Below are 22981 nucleotides of genomic sequence, written 5' to 3'. Positions count from 1 at the left end.
AGAACTTGAGCAACACAGCAAGCTTGCTGTCCACCGCAATTGACGCCAACAACAAAACTTAAAAAAAGATAGTAAAATCTCTACCGCACCTTTCTCTCTCTGTCACGTCAGCCACGCGATCCGTTTTTACAGCACACAAAACACGTCCGCCACATTAGAGCCCGATTCGTTACATCATTACAGGAATTACTATTATATTATTATTCCAATTTTTATTTATATATATTTTTTTTTATATATATTTTAAGCCTGCAGAAACCCTGAATAAGTAATAGAATATTAGCTGGTTACCTAAATAAAAAAAAGCCATTTTGCTAAGAGACTCCCATTAAATTGTCTAACAGCTTGAAATTCAGGTATGTAGCATCCACACTGTTGAAAAACTTAAAGTGTATGTCAACACCTGGGGAAATGCTAATATTCCATCATTTATACTTCGTGTAATTACACACATCGCAACACCAAGAAAATGAGAGAAATTTGGGTCAATTTCAAGCTAAAAAGACCCGCCCCCGAGATCCCGGAAATCTGGCAGATTGTGGGCGTGACATCAAAACAAGGAAACAACCGGCTCAGTGCTTTAGTACTGAATGGCGACGATGATGGCGGACAATTACGTTTCTAGTTGCAGCGACGAATCCGACGTAACGAACATTCTTCTAATGGTGGCGAGGAGAGTTATGAACCTTTCTTTGGTGTTTTGGGTTATCAATTTGAGTCCAAACGAAAGCCAATGCAGCCCAATGAAAGGATCATTGAGGGGAGCAATCACACTGATGAAACCCCGACAACAGTTCGTGTGGGAAACACAAAATGGTATGTTTTGCATTTCTTTTTGTGAAGCTGATACACCGTGACCGCAAAATAAAGTAATGTATAGAATAATTATCATTTAATATGCTATCATCGGTTTCGCTCTGCCAACCGACACAAAGATGAATGGGATTAGGGCAGGGGTCCCCAACCTTTTTTGCACCACGGACCGGTGTGATTTGGGTCTTTTTTTCCACGGACCGGTGTCCCTCTTTTATATTCAGTTGGACTCTCAATGTTATCCAATGGTGCTAAAAAAACTATTTACATCACAAACATACATGTGCAACACGGAAATGGCATAAATTAACGCTTAACGACACGGCGAAGTCGTTAAGTGAGAGGGCTACGTGCAGTTGTTGTGTGTGCCAAACATGGCAAACGTAAGTTAATATTCCTTTCTTTAAAGAAAGTTTGTAGTGTGTACTTAAGAATCGCTGCATTCGCGGTCCTTTTTAACGTTATGCGCATGCCAACTTTGTCAGAACACCGGCAATGTGCGGCAGAAAAATACAGCAAATATAAAATAGCATTTGTTTTTAGCCCCGTCGTGTTAAGTGCAGGGAAAAAATACAACTCACCCGGTGAATCAGTGGGAGGGCTGAGTTTGTTTCGTTGAGACGAGATGGGAGAGTGAGAGAAGCTAGCATCAAGCTAGCGATGTTGGAAATTGTAGCACAGTTTTCAGCGCGCTCCAAGCGAGAGAAGCTAGCATCAAGCTAGCGATTTTGGAAATTGTAGCACAGTTTTCAGCGCGCTCCAAGCGATGTCGGGATATTCCGAAATGACTTTAATCCAGAACTTCGGTAGAGTTGTTGTCTCAAATGTACGTTTAAGTCGCCGTGATTTGCGATCTCTACAAGCGGATATTCCTGTTCCACAGACATGCTCGAATCACTCGATTTATTCACATACGGGTCACGAATTCACTCCTTCGCAGTTCGTGGGTCTTTAGTGATTGGGAAGTAGCATAAATTTTGTTTTCTTTGAGGTTGTAGGCACATCTTGTGGCTCGTCAGGTTCCCGTTTCCCTGTAAAATTGCAAAATTAGCCCTCTTAGCACTGACTAACTTTACTCATTGTCTGCGTAGTCCAGCTATTTTTCTCGCGTTCGGGAACTCATGGGTACTACATTGCGACAAATGGCTATTTGTAAACCACATAGCATGACAGGTTTGAACCATTTTAGAGATTTTTTTGATAAAACACGAACGCAACTCTCTCATCGATAAACAACGATGGCACCTGCCTCGACCTTTTGTTTCCTTGTTATGACGTATCCGCCCCATTCGGCTGTTTCCGGAACACTTTCGGAAATGTTCGTCATTTTCGATAATTGCTCATTAATGTGATTGATTTTTTTGTTAACTTTATCAATATTTGTTATCTTGGCACATAACGGTTCTATTGATGTCTCACACCCCCTTTGCGTTTTCATACCCTTTAATTGACAAATGTTCCAGTCAATAGCAATGAGTTGATAGCCATTAACTTGCAGTTACTAAATATTGCTATATTAAGCTAATTTGGCAAAACTGAATGTGCTTTTGTTAACTTTTTTAAACCAAGGTTGTCTGTATTTATGCTCAAAAAATGATTTTTAGCCCATTGAGTTGAGCACTCCAGGTTGTGTCCGTAGCTGCCCAGGCCTCTAAATTATCCCAAGTGTGTCATTTTCTTCCTTGGATGTCAGGGCCAACCACGGTGATAAACCGGCCTGTCCTTCCAGTATATTTGTGCGCCCATCATCGCATCTTTAGTCTCTGTCCATGTTCAAGGCGACATCATGCCAACCAGGTGATGAAGGGAGGCTGTCCGCAGTTACCAAGCAAACAATAAAAGTTCTCCATAACTCTTTCTTCCTTGGTTCTTCGTCGTAATACCTTGCCTCAGTGCACCGAATGATTGGACGCCAAGTGTGCGCTTGATGAAAGACGTGTCTGCTGTGTTAGCGGCCGCCTCGTTGGTCGCTCTTGTGCACGGTGTGATTGCGCGGTGCTGTTACTCTTTCAGATTTGTCGTACTTTCAGATTTGTCGTACGCGTGCTATCGATTTCACATGTTTTTCTGTCGCCTTTGACAAAAGCGAAGGGATCTAAGTCAGTAGAGGGCAAAATAGCTTTGCAACACCAAGAAAACAACGCTCGACTAAATGAGTGGCAATTGATTAGTTCCTCAGATTATGTGAGGTCAGGTTTTCATCCCTGTTAGTTCATTTTAGAGTAACATCTTGATTTTGGAGGCTGTTTTCATCATTAATTTAATTAATTATTAGCTAGTTTAATTATTTCCTTCGGTTTTTTGGGGGAAGAATCTTTATATCATGCTTTACTCTTTGGCAGTTGCAACTCAAGACAATAAATAGGCTAAATGATGGCCCGTATCTTCAAAAACCAAGGCATAAAATAAGGTCATATTGGGTGATTACATAAATGTGTTGCTGTTTCTGAAAAATTTGTGGTTTATTTGCTGATCTGTTGATCAGCCTTGAGCGTGTTTCGTCCATCAAACGTGGCAGTAATGTGCGTGACAACAGCCAATCAGTTCCTTTTCCTGCTCCACTTCTGCTTGAAGAACAAATCAAAAATAAGTACCGTATTTTTCTGACTATAGGTCGCACGTGAGTATAAGTCACACCAGCCATAAAATGCCCTACGGAGAGAAAAAAACAACATCTATAAGTCGCAATGGAGTATAAGTCACATTTTTGAGGGGAAATTTACTCAATAAAATCCAACACATAGAACAGATATGTCATCTTGAAAGGCAATTTAGTATAAAAATACAATAGAGAACAACATGCTGAATAAGTGTACAGTGTACAGTGCATGAACAACAAAATGTGAATATACTGTCCTCACTAGGACGCTACGGCTCAGTTCTGGCTATACAGCGAGCTAAACTCCGAAACGACGAGGCTGGACGTCAGTATAATTTGCAGTATCAATTTCGTCCTCGATACCAAACAGGTTCGCATCAACGTAAATAAATGAGAATTAGGTGCTATTACAGCAATGACACAAATGGTTAGCATGCGTTCGCTAGCATTAGCACATCGTTCAAACAACCACACAACTGGCTCTAAGTGACCGATCGCGGGTGGAAAACACACAACAACAACAGAAAAGATGATACACACAGGTGTTGCCTCTGTAAAGATATTTTACAAGCATAAACAATGAATGTAGGTTGGCAGCCGTGTCTCTCTCTCTCTCACCCACTCGCTCAGAGACGCTGCGTAGCTGTCAGTCTTCTTCTGGCGTGTGAGCTCTCTTCTTCACGTAAACAAGTGCGAGTGCGCCCCTACGTGGGCTTGAAAGCGCCACAAACTAAAAGCATGAATTTCAATATAAAAAAGTCAATAATACAATTAAACACACATTGCCAAAGGCAGAACGCGAACGTGGCCATAGCTATTAAAGAGTTATTCAGATAGCTATAGCATAAAGAACATGCTAACAAGTTTACCAAAACATCAGTGTCACTCCAAAACACCAAGATAACATGTGAAATGATATCATAATGTGTTAATAATTTCACACATGTCGCACCCCCAGCCAAACTATGAAAAAAGCTGCGACTTATAGTCCGAAAAATACGATAAATGGCTGAACATTGAAATTTCAAATTTACATTTTTAAATCAAGTTTAAAAAAAAAAGTGATAATAGCAATCGGACAAAATTAATGTTTTTGTTAGCTCACCCAGCCCTAGCTCATGAATCAAGGTTTCAATGTATTTTTGGTTTTTGATGGTCCTGTTTCGAGGTTACAAACTGTGTGCGATTAGTTTAAGTTGGTAAAAATGTGGTCCCTGGAAGGCAGTGCTAAATAAATGCTCCAGCTCCAATCATGTAATCTATTTCATTATGCAATTATGAGAGCCATTTATAGAACAAAATGCCTATAGCTGAATCTTATTTTTAGATATTTAAGCCTGTTGGCGTAACTCACAAAGGTTGTGTGGCTTTTTAGTATGGCAGAGAGTCATTTTACCCTCTGTCAGTTATACAAACTCAAAATATGATACTCATATTGAATATTGCCTTTTGTATTATCTGTCACCTTACATAGCCTCAGGTTGTATGTTCCACATTGTGTAATTTCACACAGTCTGTCAGCCCGTCGTGAGAGATGTGTTTGCATACGGCCGCGTTCTCAATTCTGATGAATGAAGGAGCCAACTGAGCCCACACTGCTCACTTTTCTGCTCTTCTTGAAAACTTTTAAACACCAAGCCAATGAGCCGATCAGCTGAACAGATGACAAAATGACACATGATTCATTCGTGTGCCGTCATATGAATCACTTTGAAGGTTAAAGTCCAGATAGCGGGTTGAATACTTATTTGATCCTCTGTAGATTATTTTGATTTTATCACTTGCAAAGAATGATTTATTGACGAATTTATTGATCATGGTGTTAGACAGAATAAATCAATGTGTGCCCCTTTCGGCGGGGGGCTGGGGGGGAGGTCTCTTAGTTATATTTAGATCATTTTTATTGCTTAGAAGGAACCGATTGGAAGCTAACAAATGCATTCGAGAACAGGAACTAAGAACTGAACTACTGTAATTTTCGGACTATAAGCCGCTACTTTTTTCCGCTCATTTTGAATGCGGTTTATAGTCCAGTGCGGCTTATTTGTTGATTTATTGGGTTTATAGGTAACACTATGTTTGACAGCGGTGTCATAAGACTGACATAAGACAGTTATAATAATGACATGACACTATCATGGGCATTAATAAATGCTTACGACAGGTGTCATCCAGCAAATTATGTCTCTAACTCCATTTATGTCCAGCTCAGATCTTTTACATCCATTCAAAAGTAAGATAACTTGCCGGATGGCGAAAAATGACATCTGTCATATGTATTCATTAATGCTCATGGCAGTGTCATGTTATAAATATGATGGTCTTATAACAGTCTGATGGCGCCACTGCCAAATATAGCATAACTAGCAATTAATGAAACAACTGGAACTGGAACTGAAGAAATAATTAGCACAGAACATGAATTTTATTTGTGATTTACATATGTAGCACTGCAATGCATGCTAGGAGGCATGTTGGACGACAACAGTGTTTACAGCAGGTGGCAGCACAGGTTGACTGTCTCCTCTAAGGGAGCAGTGATGGCCTAATGAAGCTTCTTAAAGCAATGAAGCAATTCGTGGTGGTTCATTTGTTACAGTTGTATGATGCCGCTGTCAAATAAAGTGTACCAGTTAATACATTTTGATGTAAATATCCCATAATAAATTAGGGACAGCTACGGCTTATAATCCATTGCGGCTTATCGATGAACAAATGCCGTTTTCGTGTCAAACTTGTTGGGTGGCGGCTTATAGTCAGGTGCGCCTTATTGTACAAAAATTACGGTAGTTCATTTTAAAACTTGATTTTTGAACTAGTTCATATAGAAAAACTTTTCCCAACCTAGCCAAAATGTTTGTTTCAGGAAATTAAGGTTTAGTTTTTCAGCTATAGACTTGAAAACCTATGTTATGAAGTCTATGTTTCAGCATTATTCCTTAATACATTTTGACTAAAATCATTTTTTTCCTACTGTCATGCTCAATAATCAAATAGTAAAAAAAAAAATATTCATTTCTTCTACCTGAGCAAGCTTACTTGACTGGGGATCATATAGTTCTTACCAGCACTACATAGGGGACACAGCCTTGTTCTTGAAACCTGCAAGTATCCTTCATATTTTCTCCTGCTCTTCACTACACATTTCAGTCCACGCACACACGCACATTTCATCCCTCCAAGTGAGGTGGGAGTGTGATGCTTCGCAGAGCATGTCAATGGGAAAATGACTAGGGAGCGATGGCTAATGATACAGCGCAGAAATACAGGGAATTCGGCAAAAAAAAGAAATTGGATCCCTCAGTGGGATTGTGTGTGCGACATCGTGTTGCCTTGTGGCATTATATACTCATTTATCTTACATGCATTGGCAACACATTCGTATCGGCTCTTACATCCACAACGTGAACTGCTTCAACACCATCATACTACCAAACTTCAGAGCATGTCTGAAAGGGGATGCAGTGATAAGGAGCAACTTCTTCTCTGCAACTAATGTAATTATTACTACTTAAAACGGCTGCCAGACACCTGCTGATTGTTAATTATTATTATGCATGTTTTGGTTACGCAGGTGGAACGTGGTGGGAATCCAAGGCTCCCTGATGAGCTACTTTAGCGAGCCCATCTACTTCTCCAGCATCATCCTGGGAAGCCTCTACCACGCCGACCACCTCTCCAGAGCCATGTATCAGCGCATCGCCGATATTGAGGACCTCCCACAGCAATTTACGCTCAACAGACCCCTCCTCAGCGGTGAGACAAGATGTTTGGGTTGAGAATCTCTGTTTGCGTTTCCTGTTATTTGGACACTCGCCTTGTTAACATTTGATATTTAGGCAGCTGCACCCTGGTTGTCCGAGCTGACATTTACATTGTGGGATTTGAACAGATTGAGCAATGCAGCCACTTTCACGGGAACTTTTGATTTGATTTGCATAATATTTGATACTCCTGATTTCACTCCAAACATTTTGAATACTGTTTGAAGTCACTCAGTGCCAGCCATCTCAATCACTATGAATGTTTGACGTCTTAATTCCAATGAATGAATTAAATCAAAAACTCAAATCAGGTCCTGACTTATTCAATCATAAATGTTACATAAATTGTTAGAATTGTTTTTGAAAGATTAAGTCAGTGGATATCAAAGTGGGTACATGTACCATTAGTGGTAAACAGGCTCCCACTTATGTTAAAAGAAACATTGACTAAATTAAATGTTGGTTAACGACGTTTTTTTGTAAGTCACTACTAGAGGCGTGCGAAATTTCCGATTCTTAGATTATTCGCGACTCAGCCGTGGAAGATTCGAGAACGATTCACAAATATCCAAATTCCGATTATTAAATTATACCAGGTAAAGCGGAAGTAAAACACAATCAGCGCGGTCTTTGGGACGCAATGAGGAACGGACCGAGAGTAAATATCATGTTCAACTCATGCTAGATAATAAAATAATCATACCTGACTGCGGCTGACAGCCGCTACAAGCAACGCCCAGTTGCTATTTGCTACAAACATACGGCTACAGTAGATATAATATATATGTAGAACTAGATGCAAAAGTACAGATGACGTCAGTGTTAGAACATGTATTATTGAACAGAGATGCGAAATGACACTTTCCGGCGTAAGTAAACAGCCGCCATCTTAAAGCAGTAGACCTCTCTAGAAGGCTCTGTTGTAGCGAACCTAATTAACTTTTTATCTAAAATACTCCTAAATCAGCAGAATCTTGTCTTGAATCTATTTTTAAATGACAAATTAGTTTTAAAACTTTGACAAAAGTAGACAGAAGGGAAATTATGGAATAACGGGAGCAATTTTAACAACTGTAACAGTTGATTCACAACATTAAATTAATTGAATGTAGTTTAAAGCTGCCGATACAGAATGGGGACTGGAGTTTTTTTATTTACTGTTATTTTTGTATATTTGTTTACTGTTATATGTTAACTTGATACTGAAATAATATTTTGGTTTAGCCTGAGACGATTTTTGAACAATTTTGGAACTACTGTACAAAACATAAAAAAAAATAATAATAATAATAATAATCAATCAATCAATAATCGTTTTATAATCGAATCGGAGCCTCTGAATCGTAATCGTAATCTAATCGTTAGGTGCCCAAAGATTCCCAGCTCTAGTCACTACATTGCGTTTATCAAGTATAGTTTAGTTGTATTGAACTGCACAACAATATTTACTTATTGGCTGCCACTGACAGCGATAAGATGTCCAATCTATTCGAAGTTCAAATGGATTTGACGTCTACAAGTGTAAAACACATTTAAAGTCACAGCAGAAGGATGAAAAGAGCCATGTTATTGGATGCCTATTATCGTCAATGGCACTGAAAAAGTGAATGTTTTAGAACTATGTTTTTCAAATATTTAAGAACAACCTCTTTAGTGTGATAAAATAACGCTCAATCTTTCAGTCTACCATATAGGATGGGGAAGGGGTTGTGGGATGTTGTAATTTTCATCGGTTTTCATTTGTGTCATAGGTATAAGCAATGCCGAGGCCAGGCAGCCGGGCAAAGCGCCCAACTTTAGTGTAAACTGGACGGTGGGCGACACCGGCCTAGAGGTGATCAACGCCACCACCGGCAAGGACGATATGGGCAGAGCCTCACGTCTTTGCAAGCATGCCCTTTATAGCCGATGGGTGCGCCTACACTCTAAGGTACACGCCCGGGGATGAATCATTGTGTGACTTCCGAGTTCAAAGGGTGTCTCCAAAAAATTGACATTTTAAAAGAGGGGTCTTGTCTATTTTGTAGCTATACTGTATCACTCCACAGCACAATCAAGGAAAAGTTTTACGTTGAGTTAATTTGTGAAAGGTAGAGCGAAGAAAATAAGTATTTATACACTCTGCTATTTTGCAAGTTCTCACACTTAGAAATCATGGAGCGGTCTGAAATTTTCATCGTGTCCACCGTGAGAGAGATAATCTAAAAAGAAAAATCCATAAATCACAATGTATGATTTTTTTAAACAATTTATTTGTGTGATACAGCTGCAAATAAGTATTTGAACACCTAAGAAAATGAATGTCATTATTTGGTACTGCAGCCTTTGTGTGCAATTGGAGGGGTCAAATGTTTCCTGTAGTTTTTCCCACTCCTCCACACAGAACTTCTCTAGATGAGTCAGGTTTCTGGGCTGTCGCTGAGAAGCACTGAGTTCGAGCTTTCTCCGAAGGTTTTCTGTTGGCTTTAGGTCTGGAGACTGGCAAGGCCATGCTAGAACATTGATACGGAGCCACTCCTTGGTTTTCCTGGCTGTGTGCTTCGGGTAATTGTCACGACCCACCTTCGATGCTCTCTGACTGAGGGAAGGAGGTTGTTGCCCAAAATCTCACAGTGCAGGGCCCCAGTTATCCTTTCTTTAAAACAGTGCACTCGTCCTTTCCCATGTGCAGAAAAACAACCCCAAAGCATGATGCTACCACCCCCATGCTTCACAGTAGGGATGGTGTTCTTGCGATAGTACTCATCATTCTTCCTCCAAACACGGTAAGTGGAATTATGACCTAAAAGTTCTATTTTGCTCTCATCTGACCACAAAACATGCTGCCATGACTCCTCTGCATCATCAAATGGTCATAGGCAAACTTAAGAGGGGCCTTGACATGTGCTGGTTTAACCAGGGGAATCTTTCGTGCCATGCATGATTTCAAACCATGACGTCTTTGTGCATTACCAACAATAACCTTGGAAACAGTAGTCCCAGCTCTTTTAAGGTCATTGACCAACTCCTGTCGTGTAGTTCTGGGCTGATTCCTCACTTTTCTTAGGATCAGTGAGACCACACGCTGTGATGTCTTACTTGGGGCTCCACTCCAATTGAGATTCAACAGTGGACCTTTTTTCACCAAGCTGCTTGGCAATTGCTCCATAGCCCTTTCCAGCCTGGTGAGGGTGTACAATTTTATCTCTGGTGTCTTTGGACAGCTCTTTGGTTTGAGTTTGAGTCCTACTGATTGTATGGGGTGGGAAGGTGTCTTTATGCAGCTATCGACGGATCTGATTCAGGATAATACATGGAGTGGAGTTGGACCTTTAATAGGCGGACTAACAGGTCAGAGTTCTAGCTGATAGACAGGTGTTCAAATACCTATTTGCAGCTGTATCACACAAATAAATTATTAAAAACTCATGCATTGTGATTTCTGAATTTCTCTTTTAAGATTATCTCTCACAGTGGGCAAGCACCTATGATGAAAATTTCAGACTTCTCCATGATTTCTAAGTGGGAGAACTTTCAAAATAGCAGGGTGTTCAAATACTTCTTCTCTTCACTTTCATACACGATTTAATATAAACTAATGTTTGCATCATGGCTGTCTCAAACGCCTGGAAATGGGACCCTATCTCTTTAAGAAAGCCCAGTCTAATAAAAGACAATCACATTAGCTGATAATTTCCCTCATTTGCATTTATAAATATAAAGTACACAACATTTCCTCACACTTGTAGCCTGCTCAAGCGCGAAGTGTTAAGGCTGTTTCACAGAGGCGGCAGCTCGGTGTGAAAAGTGGCCAGTGGCAAGCGTAAAATGGGAGGAGCCACATTGACTGATGTAGATGCTGTCAGTAAGTGAAAAGTAGGTGGACTCCAGCAAGCATATTTACTATAGTACCTCGCACCAATGCATTAATTTTTCATTGTTGCACAAGTAAGCAGTGACTTTTCCTATTTCAAAGAGTAGGGAAGATTATAATAGCCGTGTAAAGAGTTTTATAACAACCCCTAGCAAAAAAGTATGGAATCACCAGTCTCGGACGAGGACTCAGACGTTTTATCATGTAGAACAAACTACGATAAAAAGCTTGAAAAAAATAACAAATTAGTTCAAAAGTGCAACTCTTTAGCATTCAGAAACACTAAAAAAAATTAATAAAAAACATTGTGGTGTTCAGTAAATGTTACTTCTATAGAGCAAGTGCAGGGAAATATTTATGGAATCACTCCATCCTGAGGAAAAAAATATGAAATCATGAGAAACAAAGAAATAACAATCAAAACTGTATTTTGTAGCACCGCCGTTGGCTTTTATGACAGCTTGCAGTCTCTGAGGCATGGACTTGATGAATATTCTTCATCAATTTGGTGCCAACTTTCTTTGATTGCAGTTGCCAGATCATCCTTGTAGGTCGGAGCCTCGCTGTGGACCATTTTTTTTCCATTTCCACCACAGGTTTTCAATAGGGTTGAGATCTGGGCTACTTGCATGCCATGACATTGACTGGATAAGACTTTCTCCAAGGAATGCTTTAACAGTTTTAGCTCTGTGGCATGATGCATTGTCATCTTGGGAAATGACAAACATTTTCAATTGAAGGGATAAGAAAGCTGTCTAAAATTTCAATGTAAACTTGTGCATTTAGCGGAGATTTAACCACAGCCATCTCCCCAGTGCCTTTGCCTGACATGCAGCCCCATATCATCAAGGACTGAGGGAATTTTGATGTTTTCTTCAGGCAGTTATCTTTGTAAATCTCACTGGAACAGCACCAGACAAAACATCCAGCATAACAACCTTGTCCAATGCAGATTCTTTACTCTTGACAAGGTGATGATGCTGATGATGCTATAAAAGTAACATTTACTGACCACCACAATGTTTTTATTCATTTCTTTTAGTGGTTCTGAATGCTAAAGAGTTGCACTTTTGAACTAATTCATTATTTTTTTCAAGCTTTTTATCTGAGTTTGTTCTACATAATGAAATGTCTGAGTGGGTGCTCGTCCGAGACTAGTGATTCCATACTTTTTGCTAGGGGTTGTAGTTTAGGTGAGACTGTATCTCCCACCAGGCCTGGGAACACCTTGGGATCTCCCAGAAGAGCTGAATGAAGTGGCGAGGGAGCCATCAGGATGTTTTTGTCGCCCTAATTACTGACATCTTTTTTTTGTTCATTTGCACAGCTGTCATCTGTGTTGCGGATCAAAGTGCCGAAGCCGTCTTCCTACCACGACGCCAAGCAGGCAGCGCTAGAGTACCACTCGGCCAAGCAGGCACTCATCAAGGCCTTCCACAAGGCGGGTTTGGGGGCTTGGGTCAAAAAGCCAAGCGAGCAAGACCAATTCACACTTGGCTCCTGAGGGATCTCCGCGCCTCGGAATCCTACTCGTGTTAGCAGCCCACCCACATTGACCTCCCATATATTTGCACGCACTCGCAGTTGTTAACTCGTGGAAAATAATGTGCATAGTCAAAAAAACACACAAAAAAAACCTCCCACCCCCATTTGATCAGGTTCACTCCTTACCGAACTCACCTCATGAAAAAGTGTGCTTTTAATTTTTGCTTATAACAGATAACTGGAATCCACAAGTTTTGTTTTTTATGTCGTAGACGAAGAAAGTGTATGTTTATATTTTGTTCTTAGACATTTTTATTATTGGGGGCAACGCATGTCATCAGTTTAGGGTAGCCTAGATGTGCACGGGCCCTCACTATTGACCTCAAGATTTAGAGAAAAGTTGTATATTTAAACATGCTGCGAAAAGAAATCTAATAGTAACCTGTAGTCGTCATTTTAATCTTTAATATTAGAGTCGATTTTCTTTTTCATTTCTGACATGAATTCACGCGTACTTGTACATTCCTTCTCGTCGCACTCGCGTCGGGACCTGGTTTTGCTCGGTGCTTGTTGGCCAAGTAGGTTTTCGTTCATCTGGAGATTTTTTTTGCATGGCGGCACAGCGGAATGGAACGCATGCAGAGAAAAAAAAACTAGAGAAAGCAAGAGTGTGAATAAATGCCAGCAGTTCCCTCCACAGGTAGCTTCGTTTCAATTTTCTATATTTTGCTCGTTTGGCTTGACGCGAAGTTGCTTAGATTTTCTCCAACTTTTTCTATACATATATGAATATTCTTTAATCACTAGTAGACGTCCAATCTATTTTGACTGGGTGGTCACGTTTACATGTACCCAATAAACCTTTCAAAACTGTGTTTTTAGTAGGAACTCGGCTAGCTGCTGTCAGACATGCCTCTAAAACAATAATGGCATCACCTTTATCATGTGTATTCCAGCCAAAATTATTTTTCCCATGTGTAATAGTGAGGAAAGATGTAGATATAAGACCATATTTCCTGGAAATAGGCGATATAGCCAGTACTGTTTTAGCCAAACAAATGCAAGTACGTCAAGACTGTTGCGCCTGCTCATCACACATTTGGTATCCACTGTGCTATATGCTGCAATGGTGGATAAACACTTAAATAGACCCAAGAGGGTGCAATGGGCTTTCTTTGAGTCTCAGAAAATGAGAAAAACTGAAAGATTGGACAGATCTTGGTACCTCACGATACGATACGATTTGCGATCCAAAGCTCACGATAACGATGATCTCACGATATGGCGATACAATGATTATCGATACATTCAGGAAATCATTCTAGGATATTCTACAAACTAATTGACAGAAAAACAGGGTTCTGCTGTGAATTGGAATGGGTTTATCACTAGTAGACGTCCAATTGAACGTCTATGGCCGTCGGTGGCAAGCAATGCCAGGCATTTAGGAAATTTAGGCCATTTTAGGGAATTTAGGCCATTTCAGGTCATTACCTGTTGATTTTTTTTCTTTTTTCTTTTTTTTTTAACCTGTCCTGTTCAGCTGTTTGACACGGAGAAGTCTGACATACTCCCTCTGTGATCATTCAACATACCTCATTTATAATGACAAAACAGCGAACAGGAAGGGGTTATGGGGGAACAGAAGAAAAGAAACACAAACAACGACAAGAAATACATTGAACGCCTAACTACACTAACTACTAATATCTTGGTGCTATCGTCAGCTAAATGTTTTTCCGGTTGACACCACGTGGGGGGCCTGTTGACCTGGGAAAGAGGGGGAAGAATGTGGGGGAGTCTGTAAGCTAAGTGATAGAAATGGGTAGAGTGTACACAAATCATCTCTGTGATCTAGAACCCAGTAATCGTGTGAATGCCTTGTGAGTGTAAGCCCGTTGGCGACCGACACTACGCCACCCCATTGCCAATCCCGGCACCGGGTCCCCCTGCCCGAGCGCACCCAATAACAACCCTATGCTAACGCTACAAGTTAGTTTAGTGTGTGATGATCAGTCAGCTCTACGGGTGTGACAAAATGTCGAAATGGTGATATATCGTGATACTTTATATCCCAAAAGGTTATCGATATGCTCCTGCCAAGAATCGAGATATCGTTTTAAAAAGGTGTCGATGTCTACTTAAAAAAAAAATAAATAAAAAGGAGCAAACTAGATTGCTACCAAAATCTTCCACCACAATAGTGTGTCAGTTAACTCTAAGGCTGCATTGATGGTGCTTGACGCCCAATCCATTTACACTGGGAACGTTCTTTCATTCGAAACCAGAGCATTCACAGTCATTCTTTCTGATTTTCAGGGCATTTACAGGTCACTTGCTGTTCATTTTAGGGCATTTACAGGACATTTCCTGTTGAGTTTGAGTCCCTGCCTATTCATTTGGGTGATTCCATGGTCATTTTCTGCTCTGTAATTCAAAATAAACAGGAAGTGACCCATGAAATACCCCAAAATCAATAGGAAGTAACTGAAAATCAAGGGGCAAATGACCTTAAATGGCCCAAAATTACCTCATTGCCTAGCATTGGCTGCCACTGACAGCCATAGACGTTCAATCCGTTTGAAGTGGGAGGGTTGGCATTCGTTCATTCGCTGCCACCCTCCCAGTTCAAATGGAATGGACATCTACTAGTGACAAACTCGTTCCAATTCACAGCAGAAGCTTGTTTTTCTGTTTTTAGTCGTTGTAGAATATCCTAGAATGATTTCCTGACCAATACAGTATATCGATAATCGTTGTATCGTCAGATCATCGTTATCGTGAGCTTTGTATCGCAAATCGTATCGTGAGGTGCCAAGAGAAGCAAAACTAACAACAAAAACAAACAAAAAAAAAAAAACGAGCAGCACCTGACACGTTTCACAAAGGGAGCCTGGAGGCTACTTCTCTCAAAGCAGCTTCCTCCTCGGGTTCAAGAAATTCACACAGATTAATGTTATGCTAACTCTGATGAAGGTCGGACTTTCAGTAGCAAAATTAGTGGTATGTTCCCCACCTCCACAACATTGATGTCTTTTTACATTACTTGCAGTGGCTGCTGCTGGTGGAAAAAAAATTCTAATATCCCTTGTCTTCGAAGGGGGCGGAGAAGGCGGCATGTTGTATTTCTTTCGGGCTGTGAATGCATGTTTGAGTGGGGGGGGGGTGAAGTCATTAGCAAATCAAATGTGCGTTTGAGGGTAAAAAAAATGGACTGGCAGATTTAGCAGTGAAAAGGGGTGAGTTGTAAGTCTGAACATAATGAAAGTACTGTAATTCACTTAATAATGGGCGGGTCAATTCTATCCTTACAACATATGGGAAGACAATTTAATTAACCTGTATAACTGAAGGCATTATATAATGCAAATGAGGTTGCTTAAAAGTTGGTGGGGACAATTTCAGCATCCTGAAAAGTTGGTAGTGTTATGTCCGTACCGTCCTTATGCAAACCTATGCCTTTAATTATCTCCCACTTGTATTGGACGTTCATCGCCGTCAATGGCACTTTAACATAATCATTCCCTGTTAGGCCTCCCAGTTGAAATAATTGGATTGGACGTCTATCACCGCCACTGGTAGTGAATGAGTTGGGGAGGGAGGGCGGAATGCTGGGCAGGGGGCGGACTACTGATGCAGATTTGTTTTAAAAAAAAAATAAAATAAAAAAAGAGGACTATTGAGCTAATGGTACATATGTACTGTCAGTGCAATGTGTTTTAAAAATACTCACTATGCAAAACAGCCCATTTTGTGTTGAATTATAATGAGCATTGTTTGCATTGTCACTTGGAAAGAATTTAGTAGGATTACAACAAAAAGCTGCACTCTTTGTTAGAGAACTTGAGCTGAGTAGTGTAGTCTTGTTGTTCCACTTTGATCACGTGGTGGAACTAATATGTCTTAAAGATGTTTCGGGGGGACAGTGTGATCCAGATTTGCACAGCCCAGCTTTAAAAAGAGTGACTCTTCATTTCATCGTGTTGTAAGATGTCCACGTTTTCATCTGATGTCAACTCTTAACATTTTTTGCGATTTTAATGTATTGATGAAATCATCGCCAACAAACGAGGTTGAATCTACCCAGAAACATTATTCTTCACCAAAGATGTCAACTTTTGTGTGTCATCAAAAGATGGTGATCCCGGGATTTAATTAGAAAATACCACAAAATTTGCAATTTGAAAAAAGGGCGCAAAAGGTAAAAAGCTTGTGTTTGTAAATACAAGACTCGTCGTGCTAGATCTTCCCACAATTCAACTTTATTGTGATGTTTATATTTCCTCCATTTTTTTCACGCCTCAGCATCTAGCGGCTGGCACGTGTGATGTCATAAGTAGCGTCTCGCGCCAAGTGTTGTGACGTTTTACGAACAGTTGAGAATCAATGTTTTAAGAACTGAAAATCTTCCAGGTTTGAATGTAAAAAAGGATGTTTTTCCAAGATGGCAAAAGAGTGAACGTTAGATCCTGCACCAAAGTGACATGCAATATTCCTTCCGCCCCTTTGTGTCTGCTGTGATGTCACCTTAATGCCCCACTTGACACGCGCATTACTCTTCTAATCTCTTGTACATAAGTACTGCCTGCTTGTCGATTTTTCTTTTTCCTTTGATTGCACTGACGATGTCAACCAATGATGTCATAAGAAACCTTCCCCGTTTTGGGGTTCGGCTCGGAGACGACGGCAGCAAGAACTGAATTCTCCTCCCACCTCCACTTGTAAATTCTCAAACGATGCTCAGTGCCCCCCAACATGTGTGACCAACCCCCACCCACAAACTCTACAGTACAACCTTGCATGTATTTACCAACGCTGCACCTCGCATGATTAACTTTTAAAGGACTCGTGTAGGAAAAAAAAAACATGAAAATAGAAAAATTAATAAAAGAGTTCTTAGTTTACTTTCAATGTGTTTGAAGAGTGTTTTTTTTGTATCCTTGTGTGGTTTTGAAATGGTTGCAACAAGCAAAATGTTCAAAAGGGTTGGCCATGCAAATATTCTCTGCTAGCCTTGCAAACAAGACAGCCCTGCCTAATTCATTCATTCATCTTACAGTGACAACCTCAAATGTCTATCCCAAGGGTTAGCAAATTTCGACAGTTTCCACAGAACAGACAATACTGGGTATGCACGCTCATATTTGAAATGATTACGGTATATCTGCTTGACTGTATAAATACAAATTATGGTATGGGGTGCATATTTGACTGAAGTTTAGACTACTTTTAGTAAGCAGAATAAATGCTCTCGTTTTAAACACTTTAATTCACAGAACACGCATGTCATGAATTCACCATATACAGGGGGGGGAATAAGTATTTAGTCAACCATTAATTGTGCAAGTTCTCCCACTTAAAAACATTAGAGAGGCCTGTAATTGTCAACATGGGTAAACCTCAACCATGAGAGACAGAATGTAGAAGAAAAAAAAAACAGAAAATCACATTGTTTGATTTTTTTTTTTTTTTTTTAATCCAAATTAGAGTGGAAAATAAGTATTTGGTCACCTACAAACAAGCAAGATTTCTGGCTGTCAAAGAGGTGTAACTTCTTCTAACGAGGCTCCACTGTATTAATGGCACCTGTTTTAACTCATTTTCTATATAAAAGACACCTGTCCACAATCTCAGTCAGTCACACTCCAAACTCCACTATGGCCAAGACCAAAGAGCTGTTGAAGGACACCAGAGACCAAATTGTAGACCTGCACGAGGCTGGGAAGACTGAATCTGCAATAGGTAAAACGCTTGGTGTAAAGAAATCAACTGTGGGAGCAATTATTACAAAATGGAAGACATACAAGACCACTGATAATCTCCCTCGATCTGGGGCTCCATGGAAGATCTCACCCCGTGGCATCGAAATGATAACAAGAACGGTAAGCAAAAATCCCATAACCACACGGGGACCTAGTGAATGACCTACAGCGAGCTGGGACCACTGTAACAAAGGTTACTTTCAGTAACACAATGCGCCGCCAGGGACTCAAATCCTGCACTGCCAGACGTGTCCCCCTGCTGAAGAAAGTACACGTCCAGGCCCATCTGCGGTTCGCTAGAGAGCATTTGGATGATCCAGAAGAGGACTGGGACAATGTGGTATGGTCATATGAAACCAAAATAGAACTTTTTGGTAGAAACAGGTTCTCGTGTATGGAGGAGAATGAATATTGAATTGCATCCGAAGAACACCATACCCACTGTGAAGCATGGGGGTGGAAACATCATACTTTGGGGCTGTTTTTCTGCAGAGGGACCAGGAGACTGATTTGTGTAAAGGAAAGAATGAATGGAGCCATGTATCGAGAGATTTTGAGTGAAAATCTTCCATCAGCAAGGGCATTGAAGATGAGACGTGGCTGGGTCTTTCAGCATGACAATGATTCCAAACACACAGCCAGGGCAACAAAGGAGTGGCTTCGTAAGAAGCATTTCAGGTCCTGGAGTGGCCTAGCCAGTCTCCAGATCTCAACCCTATAGAAAATATGCTTCATCTCGTCCGCCTTTGTCTTCTTCTTCGGTTCCTTCGGGCAAATCATATCACATTTTGTAATTGTCAATGATACCGATGATGATAATAAAATTCCCCCCCAAAAAACACACACAAAAATCTGTGGAGGGAGTTGAAAGTCCGTGTTGCCCAACGACAGCCCCAAAACATCACAGCTCTAGAGGAGATCTGCATAGAGGAATGGGCCAAAATACCAGCAACAGTTTGTGAAAAGCTTGTGAAGAGTTACAGAAACGTTTGGCCTCCATTATTGCCAACAAAGGGTACATAACAAAGTATTGAAATTAACTTTTGGTAAATGGTAAATGGTGTTATACAAATACTTATTTTCCACCATGATTTGGAAAGAAATTCTTTAAAAATCAAACAACGTGATTTTTTTTTTTTTTTTTTCACATTCTGTCTCTCATGGTTGAGGTTTACCCATGTTGACAATGACAGGCCTCTCTAATATTTTCAAGTGGGAGAACTTGCACAATTAGTGGCTGACTAAATACTTATTTGCCCCACTGTATGTAAAGTCACGGTTGCCACTCGAAACTAGGCATGAGCCAGTATGAGATTTGACGGTATGATAACCTTATTAAACAAGAATACTGCGGTTTCACGATTTCACGATATTGCAATTATAGTTCTAAATATGTTATTTTGAGATGTATGGGTTAAAAAAATAAGTTTTCCAATGAACAGGATTTTTTTTATTTTGAACATCAATTGCAAATTTTGCAGATGTTTACAATGGAAGACAAAAGTAGGCTAATGGTAGAAAGGAAATTAGTTAGCCATCTTGGCATGGTAACTAGCGATGTTATCTGCCTTGTTAACAAGCTTACGTTATAGTTAGGGCTGTCAAATGATTAAAATTTTTAATCGAGTTAATTACAGCTTAAAAATTAATTAATCGTAATTCATTGCAATTAATCGCAATTCAAACCATCTCTAAAATATGCCATATTTTTCTGTAAATTATTGTTGGAATGGAAAGATAAGACACAAGACGTATATATACATACAACATACTGTACATAAGTGCTGTATTTGTTTATTATAACAATAAATCCACAAATGGCATTATTAACATTCTTTCTGTTTAAGTGATCCACGGATAGTAAGACTTGTAGTTCATAAAATATAAATGTTAGAGTTACAAGTTATAGTAATTTTATATTAACCCCTCTTCATATTTTCGTTTTAATAAAATTTGTACAGTTTTCAATCAAAAGTAGAGTTAATATAATAATAATAAGAATAAAAACAACAATAATAAGAATTGAGTGACCAAACTCTGAGCAATGCCAGTTCACTTTGCATTGTTGTTTAGCTGTGTGAGAATAGGGCCTCATTACTACAGACTGAAGTGTTCTTTTTGTGAACATTATTTTTTTGAGAGATAGCAATATTATTTTTGTTGTGCTTTCACAAATGATACTTCTGTTTGTTGTGAAGGAGTTGCAGAAGCTTATGCCAATAAACGGCGCAGCTCAAAGAACGCCTGTGTCCACTCGCCTTTATAACAGATATATCTCTGTGCATATCTTACCCAAAATACAACAAGAGACAAATAATTGCCACTAAAAGAAAGCAAACTTACCGAAATATGTGTGGAGCACAAAGCAACAGCATAAATGTCTCACAACTACTAATTCTCCCACTATTAGAAGGAATAACATTTGTATGGAACGGCGCTGCGCAGCCCCCAAGCGGCCGGTGGCATTCTTTTCACTCTTAATGTCCATAAACAGCATCATTGAAATCTGTTTGAGGCAATGCGAGAGCGGCTCATTCAGTGCATGCGTTAATTGCGTCAAATATTTTAACATGATTAATTTTAAAAAATTAACGCCCGTTAACGCGATAATTTTGACAGCCCTAGTTATAGTATTTGTTTTACCATCCCTAGACACACTAAACCAGCTTCAGTCAACTCTAATATCTAGTGGGAAACGTTTACGACAGCATTTTCTAACCTTACATTTTGTGTAAAGTGACGGATGACGGTCACCTAAATGTGAAATCATGTTGGAGGTGTTGCCTGCACGGCGGCTGTCCTTCCTTCTCAAAGCCACGGCTGTCTGTTTCATTTCGGTAGCTGAAGTACTCCCATACTAGGGACTTGTGTATATTTTGTGGGGGGGTAAAAGCTCAGGTGTGAGGTCACTGAGAGACACAGGACAGAGCAACAACTGGAAGGGGAGGGGTGAGCACTGCCACGCCAAGCCACGGATTATTTTTTGGGCACATCAAAAATGGCTAATACCATACTACGGTATGATGACAAATTTTAGCGGTTATAAAACTTGTAAACTGATCACCGGCACATGGCTACTTGATACCACCTACAAGTCTGTGCTTGTGAATGACTGGTGAATTAATGACCTGCGCTAGTGTTCTTTTCCAGCGTTGTTAATAACGGCGTTAGAATATAACTGCATTACTAACGGCATTTTTTTCCGCAGTGAGTAATCTAATTACTTTTCTCATCTTGGCAACGCCGTTACCGTTACTGAGGTGGGAAAGGCGTGCGTTACTACGCGTTCCTATGTTGGTTCAATGATGCGAGAAAAGTCTGAGACTGACTTACAGAGACAGACTCACGGAGACCAGAGAGCAGAGCAGGAGTGGGGAGGAGGCAAGGGAGTTGTGACGGCGTTGCAAATTCGATGCTAGGTGGCTACAATAATACCTGACTCTAGCCGATAGCCTACAAACTACGACCACATGATGAAGCTACGGTAGATATCACATAATATAGAACTAGATCCAAATGACAGACATGGCGGCATTGGCAACATGTATAAAGAATTAGATGCGTTGGCAAACAGCCGCCATCTTAAAGCAGTAGACCTCTCAGAAAGGCTCTGTTGTAGAGAAACTTCCTCGCTAACCCAAGTGTTTTTATCTAAAATGCTCCCAAATCGCCAAAATCTTGACTCAAATCAATCTTAAAATGATGAAACAGTTTTAAAACTTACACATGTCAAAGGTAGACAGAAGGGAACTAATGCAATAACGGGAGCAATTTTAACAACTTTAACGGCTGACTCACAACATTAAATGACTTCCACACATAGCAAAGGTTACTATCTAGTTATCGCAATATCCGCAATACCCCTGTGTCGAGTTAAGTTTAGGGTAAAGAATTTGGCTAGGGCCAATTGTCCCAAAAACCTTTTAAACTTTTAAATATTTGTGTGACCTGTTTTTGAGGAAAAAAAAAAACATGAAAATTATCACCATTTACTTTGCTATGTAACTAAATACTCTTGCATTCAGGTAACTGAGTTACCAACGCAATTACGTTTTGGGAGAAGTAATTTTTAACTGTAATTAATTACTTTTTTAAAGTAAGATTAACAACACTGCTTTTAACAAACCCAAAACAGTGACCCTGACTTATTTTGCCTACCAAAGGAAAGTTGAACATATTTTCTTAAAGCTCACAAGTGCCAAAATATATTTTGATCAAATATTCATTTATTTAAAGGGAATCACAGACAGAAAGATTTGTAGTTCCTCAAAGATAAATGTCAGTATTGGTTATAATAATTTGATATTCAAACCTCTGTTAATGTTTTCGGTTTTATAAAATATGACAAATTGGTTTAACTAGTAGGTCGCCATTGTTGTTGACGACACAATGCACTCTGGGCGGTGACTTCACTGGGCAGCGCTGCTGTACTTCCACAGTGTAACTTGTTAGCTAAATAAACATGTCGTCGGTTCCGCTCTTCCAATTTGAACCCGAGCGGAAAAATGATGAGCGGGAAAGCACTGTCGATATTTCACTAAACGAGCAGCAAAAGCAATGAAATGAAGCTCGAACCCGCGTTTCCCGTGCAACAGACGAGTGCGTAGACCACAGGACTATACTTCCGCATGACGTTAGTCATGATTTTCCTTATAAATAGCAACCCATATGTGTTGTCTGTGCGGTAAAACCTGAAATGCCACTG

The 22981-nt window shown here is 40.0% G+C and overlaps 1 protein-coding gene across 6 annotated transcripts in view; it reads left to right on the top strand.

The window, feature by feature from the left end:
* Nucleotides 1-13018, top strand: part of adarb1b (adenosine deaminase RNA specific B1b) — a 163478-nt gene extending 150460 nt beyond the window's left edge. For all 6 annotated transcript variants that reach the window (XM_057853119.1, XM_057853117.1, XM_057853118.1 and 3 more), the window contains 3 exons: nucleotides 6987-7168; nucleotides 8928-9106; nucleotides 12357-13018. In XM_057853119.1, coding sequence (XP_057709102.1) covers nucleotides 6987-7168; nucleotides 8928-9106; nucleotides 12357-12533 — 538 coding nt within the window. In that variant the 3' untranslated portion in view covers nucleotides 12534-13018. The remainder of the gene's footprint in view (nucleotides 1-6986; nucleotides 7169-8927; nucleotides 9107-12356) is intronic.
* Nucleotides 13019-22981: the final 9963 nt, after the last annotated feature.

The sequence above is a fragment of the Corythoichthys intestinalis genome, chromosome 12 (assembly GCF_030265065.1).
Source record: "Corythoichthys intestinalis isolate RoL2023-P3 chromosome 12, ASM3026506v1, whole genome shotgun sequence".
Classification (NCBI taxonomy): domain Eukaryota; kingdom Metazoa; phylum Chordata; class Actinopteri; order Syngnathiformes; family Syngnathidae; genus Corythoichthys; species Corythoichthys intestinalis.
The sequence above is the reverse complement of the archived record's forward strand: the minus strand, read 5'-3'. Positions and strand labels throughout refer to the sequence as shown.